Source organism: Ixodes scapularis, unplaced genomic scaffold (assembly GCF_016920785.2).
Source record: "Ixodes scapularis isolate PalLabHiFi unplaced genomic scaffold, ASM1692078v2 PGA_scaffold2__306_contigs__length_199485367, whole genome shotgun sequence".
Lineage (NCBI taxonomy): Eukaryota > Metazoa > Arthropoda > Arachnida > Ixodida > Ixodidae > Ixodes > Ixodes scapularis.
Window position 1 is genome coordinate 154,728,959 of NW_024609857.1, and position 17,433 is coordinate 154,746,391.

General features: G+C 44.6%; 1 protein-coding gene across 1 annotated transcript in view; it reads left to right on the plus strand.

Annotated features, from left to right (window-relative positions):
• LOC120840788 (4-coumarate--CoA ligase 5-like) overlaps positions 1 to 17,433 on the plus strand; it is a 58,508-nt gene that overhangs the window by 32,366 nt on the left and 8,709 nt on the right. The window contains exons 4-7 of the mRNA XM_040211500.1: positions 4,670 to 4,872; positions 8,687 to 8,855; positions 10,119 to 10,391; positions 16,878 to 17,022. Coding sequence (XP_040067434.1) covers positions 4,670 to 4,872; positions 8,687 to 8,855; positions 10,119 to 10,391; positions 16,878 to 17,022 — 790 coding nt within the window. The remainder of the gene's footprint in view (positions 1 to 4,669; positions 4,873 to 8,686; positions 8,856 to 10,118; positions 10,392 to 16,877; positions 17,023 to 17,433) is intronic.

The following is a 17,433-nucleotide window of genomic DNA, read 5'->3' on the forward strand; positions in this document are numbered from 1 at the left end:
AAAATATAAAGTCTGTGTTTCTGAACAAAAAATGTATAGCGCTAACTTCCTTTCTAAACTTATTGAATACTCACTCAACTTCACTACACTTCCTAAAAATTTTAAAACAGTTAAGATGGATGCGCTCCATAAAGCAGGTAGCAAGAAAAATCCTATTAGCTCCCGTCCAATCTCACTATTTAGTACACCCTTTAAAGTTATAGAGAATATCGTTTATTCGCACTTTGTTAATTTCCTAGACGCTAACTCATTTTTTACCTCCGTTCAGCATGGTTTTCGTACATTTCGTTCCTGTGAGACCCAACTTCTTTATTTCACTACTGATCTATTTTCTATTCTCGATCGAGGATCCCAGGTAGATTGCGTGTTTCTTGATTTCAAAAGATTCGATAAGCTTTCTCATGGGCTTTTACTTCTCAAATGTAATAAACTTAACCTTGACCCGTTTGTGTGTTTTTTTTTTTTTTTTGATTAATTGTTTTCTTACAAATCGGACTCAGTTTCCCTCAAGTAATCAAGCTAGTTGTCACCTCGGTGCAGCAACATCCGGTGTCCCAGAAGGGACTTTTTCGGTGTCCCACAAGGGACTTTTTGCTTCTAATTTATATAAACGACTTGCTTGGAATCTTTCATCTCCTACTAGGTTTTTTTTTTATTTTTACTGTGTAATCTATTGCGAAATTACTAATGAATCTGATGCGCTCCTGCTTCAATCAGATTTAGATGAAGCTTTTGAGTGGTGTAACACATGGTCTATGACTCTTAACATAACCATATGTAAACCTATCCGTACAACTCGACGCAACTCCTCACCACTGACATACTACCTTGATACCTCTCCCTTGCAACTCTCAAACTCCAACAAATATATTGGTCTTCATATAACTCATAGATGTCATGGAATGTTCACATTTATCACATTTCTGCTAACGCCAACTCTGCGCTTGGTTAATTAAAACAAAATTTTACATTAGGAAAGGTGTCATTAAGTTTACTTTAATTTAAAACACTGGTACGTTCAAAATTAGAATTCGTTCCGGCAGTCTGTGGTCCCGGTCACTCAACACTCGTATCTAACAAAGAGGCCGACCGAAATCGCGCCGCACGTTTTACATTTTGCAATTACGACCGTACCGCAATTGCCTCGTCTATGAAAACTAACTTGTCTCTGCCTCCTGTGTCTCTCTGCCGCAAGGTTTATCGTCTCTGTCTTTTTCACAAAGTTTATTAGCCTAACCCTACTCTACAATAAAAGTTTCGTCTTCCTCCCCACATATCTCTGCTCGCCTTGACCATCAATGGAAAGTAGGATTTCATCAGTGTGGTACCAACGCCTACATTGACTCCTACAAACCCAGAACGTCTTCCGAGTGGAACCACCTTCCCGCATCTTAAGTGTCCATATCATAACCTGATTTGTTCAGAACTGCGATAACCAATCATATTTGTTGATACTAAACTTGAAGGCTCTTGTCTTACATCGTGTGTACGTGGTTTTGTTTTTACTGAATTTCGTACTGTATTTTGCACTTCCTCTTTGTGATATTTAGTGGCCCCGAGGATAGTGAAATAAATAAACAAAAAATAAATATGTAAATATGTTCTCATATCATTCGACCCGCCACAGTTCCTCCGAGCTCGGGTTCGATCGGTTACCGTGGAGTTGTAAGCGGAAACGACGGCAACACACTGCCATGTTTATGTATTCATGTGGACTGCAATACGTTTTTACAGAGCACATAGTTTCTCGACTGCGCAAAAAGTGCAGCACAAAGATATTCATCGGGGTCTGCAATAGATCAAGTACGAATGAAAATCTTTCTTTTATTATAATCAGACTGCCTTTCGCCCGCTGTCGGACCAAGCAGACGCACTGGGAATAAAATGATCACGGCTCTTTTCGACAGCACATGGAGACAAACGGTGCTTTCTATGTGCAAGTCTTCATCACCTTCCATTAGCCCTAGGCGCTGAATAAGACAATATAGAGTGAGAATGTTAAACTACTGTATCAAGAATTTGTCAATTTATATTTATTTATGTAAAATACTGGAACATGCGCGAAGCTGTGTTGTTCTTTTGTACCCCTTGTTTCTGACGATTTTTGTAATATGCATGTAGTTTTTTAAACTGATTTTAACTCAATAATTTACGAATATGCACAGCGCCATAGAGTACGCATAACAAAAATGCGCTTAGTATCATTACTCTAGCTGAACAGGAATGGTGCGATACTTCTTTACAACTTCAAACAATAGAAATTAAATAAAAAAGATAGTCATTGCTTTCGAGCCTCCTTTGATTACTCACGTGTGCACTCCGCGTTGTGACGTCATTTAAAATGGATATCCAAGTAATTCCTACATGCGTACCAATAGAGTATTTTTTTATCTCCCGTTGATATAAAAGAAAGCTTTTTTATATTGTCACGGATGAAGGAGACAGAGCGATGAATATTCAACTGAAAATAAAGTTATGATCGGGAGTTAGCTAGGTAGAGACTGACTATACTTCGTCTCACCCTACGCTGGACTAAAGGCAAAAGCTACGGACCTCCAGATCCAATCACGAGCCACTTAGATATTGCGTGCATTGCGGTTTGATGCACGTATCAGCGCCCGCGTCTCAGATCACTCATGGGTATGGGCAGACAGTGGTTAGAATTGAATCGCAGTGAATGACTCAACAATGTTACATTGCAAAAAAAGCCACGGCGTACACGCTGTTTGCAGTAGTTTGCAGTGTCGAAGCTGTAGAAATGACGCAGTGTTTCTGGATTCGGAGCATTATTCGTCCACCCCTTATCAATGTTAAGCGTGTCATAGTTTAGCTTGGAACGTGATTGGACCTGGCGGCCCATGGATTTGGCCTTTAGTCCATCGTAGGGTGAGACGAAGTATAGGCAAGATCCTTTTGGCATCCTTATCTCTTACACTCGGTTTAAAATAAAAGCAAAACTTCTAGATACACGGAGAAGCGCTTAGTCTCGTTCATACACGGAAAAATATAAGCGTCCTTATTATTTCTATGCAACTCAAAAATTCCTTGAACTTTAAAAGGTCCTGAGTCTTTTGCGGGGCGTGACAGACATCGTTCGTTCAGTTTTTTTGTTAACCTCAAGGGTCACTTTTATTTTCTGTGTGATGTACAAACAAGTACTTAAGTGAATGAGTACGAAACGTTTCAGGCTTCATCTATAGACGAATAACAATTTTAGGGACCGGATGGTAGCAAAAATTACAAAAAATACTTTGCCATAAAAAAATATTCATCAATTTGCCAGCCGCTGGCTTGTCTGAAGGGATCTGTATAACATTGGTTCATGATCGCAGAGTTTGAACTCATGAACCCAACCGGCAACCGAGTGGTCTCTTTTTGACTTCTCAGGAGCTGGGCGGGTTGTGTGCATGTTTATACAGCCTAGAGCTTTGTCTGCCTTAAAGGGGCCCTGCAATCATATTTAAGCGTCTACCTTTTTTGCGGTTTCCACGTCTCTTGAAGTTCGGGCAAGCCAGCGGGCATGGAGAGAGTAACTAAATATCAAAGCGCCATATTTTAACAGGACGACGCGGAAACCTCCTCCACCGACGAGGGCGACCCGCGGTACCGAAAGCGCGCAAAATGTGACGTCTTTGGTCCTGGTCTTACTACTCGTCAGAGCCGCTAAAAGCTTCCTTTTAGTCGAAATACAAAATATAAGTGGCGCGATCCGTTTCAATTACTTATAAAAGTAGTTTTTGTTCATTATTTTAGATGAGAAAAGAAACAAATGCAGTTTATAAAGTACGGAAACAAGAAATGACCCGTCGACATACCCGCCACCAAGCGGTGGAAAAGGCGGCGCATAGTAGAAAGAAGTAGTGGGATCAGGCGCCTGCACGGAAAAATCCCGGATGTACGCGGCAGAGCTGCGGTCGTATGGGCAGGAGGATCCGACCGGCTCCGAGCCTTCCGAAGGCCTTCGGCGAGATGCTTGTCTTGCGGTTTGGCCGTTTCGCGGTATGGCGGCGCGAAGTGGCTCCCACTCTGACCTGAACTTTACCCCGTGTCTGCTGTCGTTTGCGGCTAATGAAGTGTCATGCCGAATTAGTGTTTAATCACGCAGCAAATGCAATGAGAGCCGCTCTGGCTGTCCGCTGCATACAGCCTGTCCTTAACATGCTTTAGTGGCATCCTCTCGCGCCGTTGACACGGAGTGCGGTAGCCGTGAGCGATCGCGATGAGCTCACTACCCCTTCTCTAGTTCACGGCCGCTCAAGCAACCAAGGACGTCACGAGGGAGGTTATTATTTGCTTGTTTTTGTAATTTTGATTTGCCTATAACTTTTAAAATAAACCGAATTTCAAGAAAATAAAAGTTACACTAAGTTACTACGTTCAGTGCGCTCAGGTTTGGTATAAATTAAAAATTAGTAAAAACGTGCTTGCAGGGCCGCTTTAACGGGCGACGGGTCTTCCAGCTGTAGACAAGAACTCTAGCCAGTGCAGTGCAACCGCTAGCCTGGCGTCTATAGCGTGCACCACGCAGTAGTGATACACGGCCGCACGCCGCTACGATGCTTATTCAGATCGAAACGGGCAGGGGTGGGAATTGAACCCATGATCCTGGGTTCTGCATCACGAGCTTTCACTCCACGTGCTCAGTCTGCCACCGATCCCCCCTTCGCAGGAGCTGTTTTGTGTTGGAAGCGTTCCCGGTTTCATTGACGTCCTCGAGTTCCAAGACTACTCGGAGGCTAGTCTGAAGCCCCACGTGCCTGCTGACACAACGGAGGAGGTCGTCGTGATGCTGTACACGTCCGGAACCACGGGCCTCCCGAAAACCGTGCAAATCTCCCACAAAGCTTACGTCTCCTCCTACCGTGTTTTTATGTACGTTGTTTGTTAAACAAGTGTTTTTATAGTGATAGCTGTTAAGGGCTCTTCCCCCCGGTGTTGAGGGGGGGGGGGCGAATGAGCGTAACCGATAAATTTAGCGGAAATATTTACGTCACGTGACGTATGCAACAATTCAGTTTTTCTCGCTAAGTTCAGCGGAATAACGGACGTCACGTCAACTATGCACTTATCAGTTTCCCCGCTAAATTTCGCAGGAGAATTGATTTCACGTGACCTGACGCAACGGAACCTGGAGAAACATTAATGTTCTATGCTAAATTTAATAAAAAAAAAATAAAGTCATGTGCCTCGACATGACGGGAGAGACGAATTCAATTTTCCCGCTAAATTTAGTAGAAAGTTTACGTCATGTGACCTATCCACCAATTTAATTTCCCGCTAAATTTGGCGGAAACATCTCGCGACCATATGACGATCGTTATGTCATATCGTCAAATAAGTAGCACAGCTAGAGCTTCCTGAACACATTACGCCCCATGATCGTCTCCCACTGTTTATTTTATAAGATAAAAAAATGGTAAATGGTTTGTGCTGCGGCATTCACATTTTGCTATTGAAAATCAGTGGATGGAGCCCACCAGGGTTTGTGAGATTCTTTGACGTAGCCATTAAAAAATTGAGAGGCTTTGTATGTCCGTCAAAGTTTTTTACGCGGTCTGACGCAACCCTTAAGAATTCCTGAATGGTGTGAGAGACCTGCAATTGGGATTTTGTTTTGACGGTTGCTGGATCTATCCCAACCCATACCACAGCACCAATCAAAATCGTTAAATGGGTCTCTGGGGAATATCACGAGACCTTTCAGAATATAGACGTCGGGGAAGCGCTTGGTAGTTTATTAAGTTAACTTGGGAAGTCGTATTTATTTAATGCCATGCATGCCTGCTGTTGCTCTAGGGCGCCCAAAGCGGCAAGAAGAGGGTAAAAGCCGCTACACACAGCCGAGCTCGAGAGCGCCCGATCGAGCTGCGTTCGCAGGCAACCAGGACATACATCCTCGCCTCGCCTGTCGCGAAAAAACTACTTTTTAAACTGGATGCCACGCCTTATACGAAGCAGTGATGACCCTCGGCTGATGGCCGTTTCACAATGCAACGCTGCCATACGTCGTCAAACGATCACAACCGCAATCATGCGATGTACCTATTAAAGGGAGTTCTCAGTGACCGATGTCGCTGCGCGCAAGAGCTTCTCTGGTCCTCCGCCCGCGTGGGAGAAGCTGCAGAGCTTCGGGCGGCCGTGACGAATTTTTGAAATTTAGAATACTTTCCGCCGTTTTTTCCAATCCTGGTCCTGGCGTAGCACCAGAGTGTAGGCAAAGTGCGCGCACCAAAACGCCGTTGTGGAAAAGAGGCCGCTCATCTCCACTTCAGCTTTCTTAGTTTCCGCCCCTATCACTGTTGTATTCGCCAAGTTGTCACTTACAAGTGAAAGATGGTGCGTGAGGAAAATTGGAGGGGGCTTTGTGAGAGATCGAGCACCTACTCGGTCAGTCGAAATACAGCATTTAGCAGAAGTTGGCCGCCCTGTTTTTTCTCCGTGAACGAGCTCAACTAAACGAACAACAACGAAGGGATTAACAACTTCCCGTCCCATGTGTGAAACCTGTCTTCAGAGCTGCTGGGTGTGAAAACCAAGAAGGCAGCTCAGTGGCCTGTTTTTGCACCTCGTCGTCTGTCTGGCTTCTGAAGCATCCAGTGAGCGAGAAAGACGCCGGAGACGAAACCCTTACTCTGCTGCAGCATTTCTATGTTCCGTTTCATCCTACGTTTAAGCGCAGCGGATGTTACGAGCCATCAGAGACAATCGGAGGCCGTGTGAGTATCACGTGACCTTAGAAAGGGGGCACAGCGACGCGCGCAAAGCGCATCAGGTGCCACGTCCACAGAACTAGATTGGCTAAGATGGCTCGTAGCCTCCGCTGCCTCCGGATGTTAGGACTGCGGCGGATGTTGTTTGCTCATGCATGGTTTTCGCTCAAGGTGCTACAAAGATTGTTTATGTGTCCATGTGGTGCACCTGCTCGGTTTCATAAGTTGAACTACCGTACAGCTCAGGAATTTACCCAGTGCATTGTGAGTACCTTGAACGATATTTTCTACGAAAAATACCTCGGTAGTGTCTATTTGGTCTGATCGCTTTCGTCTACAGCTGCTTGCGCCCGGGTTTGAGCAAACATTGGTACTTATCTTCTCTTTGAGTTACAACATGCATGTAAAACTGAATGCATGAAATAAAGTTCCAATAGAGTAAGTCTGTACGCACGAGGTCGTGCACGTCAATCGGAAATGGCTATACGCACGACGCGAAATTTCTCGTGTCGTATGAAACGAATTGTCAAAACGAATTGCTAAAGGTGTATCCCAATATCGTGGTAAGGTGGCCACTTCACACTCAGCGGACCCAGGATCGAATTCGGAAGGCAACGGGCATAAATTTTTTGTCAAGTATTTGATGATATTAACGATATTGTTTAATAATGATCTCAATAAAGAGCAAATGTCGACGAAACTACGGTATCGGACTCCCTTGCCGGAGGTGCAATGGAGGACAGTGGGGATTCGGCCGAAGGCGGGGCACCGCGGAGCGACGTGTACGAGTGGGCCAAGTGGGGTAAATATTTATTTTAATGAGCCATTCGCAGGCTAGGCACCAAGCGGTGTAAATGAGAGGGGGGGGGGATTTAACACGCGCCCCAGTGATATACGCGCCGTCCCCCATAGCGCCTCCAAAAATAATGACCGAGATGGCATAAGCTCTCCGCGTCGTGCCTATGGCCATTTCCAGTCGAGGAGCACGACGTCGTGCGTTTTGCATTACTCCTTGCAATAATTTTTAACCTGTGTGTTTTGTGAGTGCTTCACAGTTATTTGGCCGTCGAAAGTGTCGAAGTGCTGAGGGGGTCTGAAAGGCTAAATGTTCTGACGGGCTGAATGGGTTTGAAGGTTTGACAGTCTGAAGGGGATTGTACGGCTCAGGGGTTCGATGGGCTTAAAAGGTTTGATGCGTTGAGAGGGTCCCATAACAGATCATGGCTGAGATTTTATTTTCAATGGGTTATAAAATGTACATTCGACGTTTCGCTCGAATCGTTCATTAAACTGTAGAGCACATAACAATGAACGCAGCTTTTAACAATTCAGCCTTTCTAACTCACCACTTGCACATCAATTCACTCATATATCAATGCACAATCGGAATATTAGTAGTACGAATGTTATTTTATACTCTCAAATATAGTTTTTAGTAGTTCAATTAAAGAATGGCATGCACAACGAAGTCGGCTAACGGGACACCGCGACTTACGGTGCCTTCGTCTTGTGATAACCTGAAACGTCAAATTGGGTCATCCTGTCGCAAGACAGGACCGTTGAATGAGTATAAGATGAAGCCATATAAGAGACCGAGACAAGTCAGCCCTATATTAACGAAAGGAAGAAAGATATTCAGGCATGCAAAATACCAAGCCTGTGCGAGTGAAGCTTGTATTTATTTTTATCAAGGAATCACCCGGATAGACCGAGTACTCTTAGTCGTTGATAGAATCGTGATGCTGGTTGATGTGTGTCGCAATTTAGAATTGTCAGGCATATAATATTTTTATTGGTTTGCTATTGCCTTCTTTCACATATTTTAATTAGCCTTTTTCTTAAGAACCGGCACTGTCCGTCACTTCTATTTGACAACGTAATAAAAAAATGTAATTGTTTTGATTAAATGAACAGGGATTTTTTAATCTGCGTACGTCGTTCAGATTTTGATATGCTCTCATTGGGCCATGTTGCAGGGCTTCAGGCCTTTTAGCTGAAGATGACATCATTCTTGCCTGGAATCCCTTCACTCACGCCTCTGGGTTTGTGGTCGACACCATCAGTGTGTGCCTGGGGGCAACGGTGATAATTACGGAGCCTTCCCTGTCATGGAAAGATTTTTTGGAGACCCTCTCTACACATCAAGTAAGACAACCTAGGTCAAGCACATTTGACACAGCTGGGAAGGGGAGAAACGGAAACTGGAAATTCAAGGGCACTCACACCGGTATTGTCTTCGAAGATGGATGAAAAGAAGTTAGCAAATATTAACGCAATTGCCTTAACGAGCGAATGCTGCCAGAATTAGTTCCAATGCCATCCTCTCTCGCCAACCCCCCCCCCCCCCCCCGCCCCCACCCGAAAAGAAATTATGACATACATTGTGGTCGACACCATCAGTGTGTGCCTGAGGGCAACGGTGATAATTACGGAGCCTTCCCTGTCATGCAAAGATTTTTTGGAGACCCTCTCTACACATCAAGTAAGACAACCTAGGTCAAGCACATTTGACACAGCTGGGAAGGGGAGAAACGGAAACTGGAAATTCAAGGGCACTCACACCGGTATTGTCTTCGAAGATGGATGAAAAGAAGTAAGCAAATATTAACGCAATTGCCTAACGAGCGAATGCTGCCAGAATTAGTTCCAATGCCATCCTCTCTCGCCAACCCCCCCCCCCCCGCCCCCACCCGAAAAGAAATTATGACATACATTGTGGTCGACACCATCAGTGTGTGCCTGAGGGCAACGGTGATAATTACGGAGCCTTCCCTGTCATGCAAAGATTTTTTGGAGACCCTCTCTACACATCAAGTAAGACAACCTAGGTCAAGCACATTTGACACAGCTGGGAAGGGGAGAAACGGAAACTGGAAATTCAAGGGCACTCACACCGGTATTAACTTTGAAGATGGAAGCAAATATGTTAACAAATATTCACGCAATTGCCTTAACGAGCGACTGCTGCCAGAATTAGTTCCAATTCAATTCCCTCTCGCCGCCCCCCCCCCACGCAAAAAAGAAATTATGACATGCCTTTTCTTTCCCGCAAAACTTGATTGCCACGGGTAATCCAATGAAGCACTTCTAGCCCCACCAATGTTCGCAACGATAACGCATAAAAACTTTTCTCTTGCAATAGTAAAACTAATATTCTTATTGGCTTTTATAAGAACATCTTGATTACATCAAATTCTCTCTAGTTATATCTCCATATTTCTTTCACATTTTATTGAGAGGTCCTGCTGGAGAAAACGAATGGTCCTGGTTAAATTGAGAGCGACGTATCTGCACTAAGTCATTCTAAAATGTCCGGCAGCGTTCACAAGCAACAAAACATACACCCATATATGTACATGGTATCCCTACAAAATAAATTGATAGTTAAATCCCCGTCTTATTCCACAGATATCCTGGATTTTCGCCAATTCTCAAAGGCTACGGGAGATTGTCAACGAAGCGAGAACGAACAACCATCCAGCGGTGGGTCTGAACAAGATCATAGTTGGAGGGACGACGACCACCGATTCTGTAAGAACAGAGCTATGCGAGTTCTTTGGCGTGAGCTCGTTCGTAAACTTCTACGGATCGACTGAAACATTTCCTCTTATAAGCTGCACAGCTCCCGGAAACATCTGCATGGACAACGTCGGCGTTCCCTGTGCTGGCACCAAAGTCAAAGTACGTCTGATAAAAACAACAATCTCGAACTTTTATACCCTAAGCATTTTTTATCACGCAATTTGTTTGTCCTTTTTAAGAAAAAAGTCAGGTCAACAGCCGTTAGTAGTAAATCGTCTTAGGTTCCTGTAACAAATGTGAGCACCCTTATATCCATGCACCACCAGACAGTCAGAAAACGTGCAATATTGATAACAACGGACAGAAATACAATCTAGGGCGTCTGCCACAACAAACACGTGGTTTTGACATCCCAAGAAAAATATTAACCATAGCGGAAAGCCTAGCATTCGCCTCAATGTGGCGTTAACGATCGATAACAGTTTCGGCATAATAAAATGTTAACGTTATCCCATTAAAAAGATAAAGCCATTATTTTTTTCTTCAAACATTTAATAAGAAATGATGGTTTGATCTCCGTATAAGACGTTACTGAATCCAAATATTCGAGGGCAGCGTGGCAGCTATTTTCCTATTGAAAGTATTTTAATTTTATGTGGAACTTTTGAATCTGGTGGATGTAACTTTGGTATCTGATCCCGACTTGTTGCGCTACATTTTGCGGACACTGGGCGTTCGGCAATGCGTAATGCACTGTCACCACGAAAGCTACTCGAGCCTCTCTTGTCCTAGACACCTGGTAGTCTAGAAGCGCTTTAATGTAATCTTTTTCTTATAGAGGCAAACGGAGCCGAGCAAATACATAACCAAAATATGTATCGCCCTTCCTTTGTCCTTTTCCTTATTTTCCGTAATTGAATATTTCGGCCTAGCGCCACTACGTAAGGTACGCTTAGAGCATATTAAATGAGCATTCTCGGTAGTCTTGTGGGCGTCGCCATCTTGTTTAACGGTGCATAGCAGGCGGAATGGGCAATGTGCAAAATAACAGGGCCCCTAGCAGTTCAGGTGCACTCTGGGAGCCGGAGACCGTCAAAGGGTAGATTAGTTTCGATTTAGTAGGGTTGTGTCTCTCTCGTCTGCTATCGTCTCCGCACCGCCATTGGTCACGCCGTCGTAGATTCTTCCACACTTACCCTAGATGCAGTAACATTTCCTTCTCGTTGCTACATCTCAGGTATTGCGCATAACGAAACATTTACGATTTTGTTCGCACGGGGAGCGAGAAAGAGCGCCACAACGGAAAAGTCAAGTAAACGCAGATCGACGTATGCCGAACGCGATACCAGCTCGCTGCGTGCATTTGTATTCTACACTGAGAACAGCCACTGAGACCGGTACTTCAGTTTTATACCACCCTTGCTTCGCCGATCGCTATTTTCAAGCAGGCCAACCCGGTACATATGACGAAACTCGCTGTACAAGAATGTGTCCAACCGCAAACATGCACCTCATGCAACGTCGCTGTGAGATAAAAGTCCACGCGAATGATTAAAACACAATACCTGCGTTGGTGTCCCCATATCGCTCATTGTGCAGGTTTTTTTATTCATACATCTCTTAGCCCTAACACTTTTTGCTTTACAAAGTTTGAGCATATCGGATTTTTTCTCGGCCTTTTGTTCAGTCCAGTTCTTTTCTATGTTCTCTCGTGTTTTTTTATTTTATTTTTTTATTATGTGTGTGTGTGTGTGTTTAGCTGACCCGATTGCCAACAGTGTGTTCCAACTGGCTCAATTAAAACCTGAAAGTAGCTATCGGCGAAGCAAGGGGGGTATAAAACTGGAGTACTAGACTCAGTGGCTGTTCTTGAGGTTGCAAACAGATGCACACAGTTAACTGGCACGGCCTTCGGCGTACGTCGATCTCCGTTCAAATGACTTCGCCGCTGCGGCCTTTCTGCGCGCTCCTTGTGCCACCAAAATCGCAATTGTTTCGTTATTCACTCTGTGTGATATACACCGACGAGAAAAAAAGGGTACTTACAGTGTCCCGCGTATATGTGGCGCAGTCTGCGACGACGTGAGAAACGTGAGAAATGACGGTGCGGAGGCAACAGCAGACGACAGATGCGCAACCCGGAAAAACCGAAACCGAAACTACTTGTTGACGGTGTCCGATTTCCAGAGTAGCCAAGACTTGTAAAGAGCTGCTTTTGTTTTCTTTCTTTTTTTTTTTTCTCTTTTCTGTTGCTCATTGCTAATTGTAACGATTCCAAGTACAGAACAACTGATCTTGAGATAAAAAGCTAGAAAGCTCCATCGGTTTTGTTTTACTCTTTCGTGGACCGTTTCAACTTGGGTCGAGCAAAAGCGTTGCCCGCTCTTTCAACGAAAACTTCGGATAACTGGCAGCAATGGTTTTAGTAACAATATGGCTTAAGTAGCGTTATTCTGAAGCGAAAACCATTAACGCGTGATCCCTTACAATCCATCTGCGCAGAAGGCCTCCGCCATTATATTGCAAACGCTCTCCATGGTTTACGCTCCTCCCTCTTTCAAATGTAGGGCGTCCAAACGACACTAATAACGCGTGGCGCCATTTACCAATAGCGCAGCGAGCAGACGACAAGAGCGAGCGTGATGCTTGTTCCGCCTATCGGAAGATAGCCCAATGCCTTACAAGCGCCTCTAAAGGGAGCCCCCCGTAGGACGCTAGGCACACGCTAGTGCCACTATAAAAACAAGGACGCGCGAAACGCTTCCGAAGGCGTGTGTTTGCGACAGTCGCTTCCTACAGTGCACTTTTGTCGAGAACTTCCTGCAAACGTTTCGGTGAAGGCGGTACGACTCGCACTAAGAAAAAGATGAGAGATCCTTAAGCTATCCGCTGTATGGAACAGACCTGCGCTCTCGCCTCGACTCGGTGGCTAAGAGGCTCCGAGGCGAGAACGCTGGCCTACGGATCCCCATGTAGCGAGCAGTGTTGCGGAATGGGCACCCCCATTCCATTCCAATTCCATTCCGGGGAATTAGAGTTTCCGATAATTCCATTCCTTTCAACTGCTAGGAATGGGGACACTGGGCCATTCCCACTCCTGGAATGGCTGAGTCGCTCCATTCCATTCCTCCAATTCCTAAACGTTAAAAGTGTCACTTGACAGCTGCATTACGTTACAGCGTTGGGCAGAAACATTCAGAAATGTATTTGGAAATACAAACACTGGGATAGGTGAAAATAGTTGCTAAGATACTGATACTCAAGTCTCAAATATATCTATAAAAATGTATCGTGATACGTATCGGAAATACATTTTAAAAAGAGGCAAAAAGTCTTTGGAAATACAAATACAAGAATACATTTTAGGGAGGGCAGAAATATAAATACTGATAATACAATACATTTTTCAAATTTCTTTGAGACGCCAACTGATATGAGGCTTTAAGTTTGCAGTGGAAGTTTCTTTTTTTTTTTTTTTTGGTCCCGAAATTACTTTTCCGCAGGCTTGGCACTTCGCCTTGAAGGTAGTGGTTCCGGACGAAGATGTCTAAATGGGTTTAAAAAACGTTCCATCAAGGATTGACCGCGGTCCCTTCCCTGACATTCTGTCTGACTGATCAGTGATGCGAAAAGACTTCGACCTCTAAAATAAGTTCCATCAAAACATCACCACTTCCCTGTCCAATAAGGGCGCCCCTGTCAGCACTGATCACATGACGTCACGGTGGGATGAACTAGTATTCTTGAATCTGTAGGTGTTGCCTTGAACATGAAACTTTACCCACGCTGCTGTATGAAAGGACAATACATACTTTCGTTGTAGCTGACCTTGTTGAAGACCATGCAGGCAGTTGCATTTAGAATTTTCGAGAAAATTGGACCACCTGAAGCATCCTGAAGCACATGTATTATCTTCTGTTACGGTTGAAAAATCGATACGGTGGCATCCCGGTTGTGACGGTCCTTCCTGCCGACTCTCCGCCTCCAACGCATGAATGGCAGTCTTCAAGTTTCGCCTAGCATCATACAAACAGAAACCTCGTGGATTGTGACCTGATATTGCCGGCACAGGTGCGAGCTCTTCAAGAAACAGCGCGCTAGAGACGAGTCGAAAGTGTACGAAGTCTGGGTCCGCACAGCGAGGCCATGTCTGGCCTCCTTCCTGGGTATCGGATCACCAGAGCAGCAGGTCACGTTCACATCGGCTGATGACGTACCAGCCGTGCAATATTACAGGCGCAGACGCATTCGGATATGTGTTGAACTTCACTGGTGAAAGGCGCCACCGCCGCCTCCCCCCCCCCTCCCCTCCCCCCTCTGTTCTTTGCTTTGACGCTTGTTTTTTGTATTGCATTTTTTTCTTTTGCGCATAAGTCTGGTAGGGCCTTACGCGGGTTCGCAGTTTCCTGCTCATTTTATTTCTGAACAACCGACTCCCTGACTGGCTCGGTATAGCTGAACGTAATAAATAAATAAATAAATAAATAAATAAATGGAATATAAAGAACCCGGCTCATTCCATTCCCATTCCATTCCGGGCAAAAGGCATCTAATTCCATTCCCATTCCATTCCCCTCACCGTTGCCGCCATTCCATTCCCATTCCATTCCGGGGTCGCGAAAATGCGGAATGATTCCGGAATCATTCCAACTCCGGAGTGGCAACTCCGCAACACAGGTGGCGAGTTCGAATCCCGGCCGAGGTGCCCGCAGTCTGACGGAGGCTTGTTGCGGAGGAGGCGCCGTGTAAACGAGCTTTCGGTTGCACGTCAAAACATCCCCAGGTGGTCGAAATTAATCTTCAGCCCTCTGCTGGGGCGTGCCAGATGCCCGTTGTTGGTTTGGCGCGTAAAATCCCCAAATCTAACTTGTCGCAAACGGAGGCAAACATTTTTTTTTTTTTTTTTTACAGCTAGAAATAAAGCGAACGTGGCAATCTCGTGTTATTCGATGAAACTAATAAGGACTCTGTCTAGCTGGTTCGCTTTTAGGCATAAAAATATGTCAAATTATAACGGCATGAAGAAACGATTTAACACTTTTCACACGTCAATAATCTCTGTTGCGTATGGGAGATGAGAAGCGGTGCTTACACTTCGTTTCAGCTTAGGTCTAGACGTAGCCGACGCTACAATGTAACGGAACCAATAATGCAGCGTTAAAAGCGCAAGTCACTAGGTCATTTTTTAATGTTTGGTTGATCGTTTATAACCCGTACTGAACACTGAAGATCATAAGGGACTGATGCAGGTACTTCATGTACGAGGAAAGGGGAGGGGGAAGGGAGGGAGCGAGCCAGGTGTTTGGGAAATCACCAGCTTGCCCCTCCCCTTCCTCCCTGTTTTCCCCGCCCTGCATTTTGGCACGCGCGGCATTCGAGAGGCTTTCTGATTGGACCCACCAGCTCCTAGTGTCGGCTCTATCCGTGATCCCATCAACTCCTAGCGTCGGCTGCATCCGAACTTACGGGGAAGCGAAGAATAGCTAGCATAGCAGCTTTCGAGTATGGGTGGGCCTAGAGCGCGGCTGCTTCCAACTAAATTGCGTCTCGCGGCATAAATATTGCACCACAAAGTTTTTTTAGTGCCAAATAATCTTCTGAGACACGTGTTCAATCCAGATACTTCCAAAATATTATTGTTTCATTATCTCAGAGTTTATTAAACGTCATTACTGGAGGCCCTTCTAATTAAAGCGAATGATTGGTTGGGGTTTAAAGCCGGTTTAGGCAACTTCGCAGAGCTCTTTCACTATTAGGAATTTTGCCATAGCAGACTTCCCTTTAACTTAAACTAGTATTTATGCAGCCAATGCTCAGTGCTGTATCAATAATATTGTGCGCAGTCAGCGCTGCGTCAACAAGATGAGTACTAGTTCTAGTGCTGACCAACAGCACCCATGTGCTGTGGTGATGAAGTGAACAACAGGTCTTTACCATGAGGACCGAGACAATTCATTATATTCAAAAGATTTTTTTATGCTCACCGACACAAGAAAAGGGAAACTGGCTCTGCCTCTTTTATTAGGTTGATTGTTTATCTTGTCAGGTATTGCTCCTTCCACGACGAACCGCGATCTGCACTGACAAATTGGTGTCGCATGGTGCCACACGTCTCCTTCACAGGGATAATATAAGAGTTTGTTTCAAGCTAAGCGGTGTTCTTTTATGAACCAATTATTATATAATTCCGTGTAAAATGCATATTTTTACTCGTCTGTTCGCACCTAACTAAAAAAATGAAAACGCGGGCTTTGATATTTCCTTTCTTGTATCCGAGTTTAAAGTGGCTCCCGATAGTAAAACGTGAACCACTATGGAATTACCTCAACATTCCGGTTAACCTAAAGTATAGAACAATTTTTCTTCCGGATTATGACAGCTTACGTTTCTGGTCCTCAGCAGCGCATCTGGTAAACACGATCTTTTTCTTCCATAATGTGTTAAAAAAGCATCCATATTTCTGCAACGAATTGTTAAGCATCAAACTGGAAACACCGTATCCACTGCATAGAAGGTACATTAAAAAATATATATATATATATATATATATATATATATTTGAGTCTTTTGCGTTTTTAGTTTGTTTATACATTTAATCATGCGTCGCCTGAACGAATAATCAGTATAATCAAAATCACTACCTAGATCCTCGACCTCTTCAGCGGAGATTCTCTCGGCCCCTATCAAAAAGGCGAGATCGTGGTTCAAAGCAGAACTCTTATGAAGGGCTACTACGGTCGTCCGGAAGCCACTCAAGAAGTCCTGAGCAGTGATGGATGGTTTCGAACGGGTGAGACTGAGGATGCTCTTTGGGGTACTCGATTTTAAATTTCTGCAATGGGCCTAACCCATTCCGAGTCGTGTCCCCCGTGCGAGTGTGCGTCGAGGTCTGATATTTGTAGGATCAGTCTCCTCCTGTAATTATACATTACTTCAGTAGTGCGCTTACCAACGTTGGCGTCAAACCGAGACCGAGCTAAATGCGACAACAGCGCCACTCTTTGTCACTTTTCTGTACTGTGGTCACCTTGAACTTTTTGAAAGCCTGTTTTTGCGTAAAAACAAACGGAAAAGGCTCTTTTTGTATGAAATTTATTGGAGTTTAGTACAAAAAGAGGGGCGCGTTATGTTTTTAAAATCTTTAGTTTGCAGGGTTTTGCGGCACAATTAATATTCTTTTTATACAACAATACCTCACCGG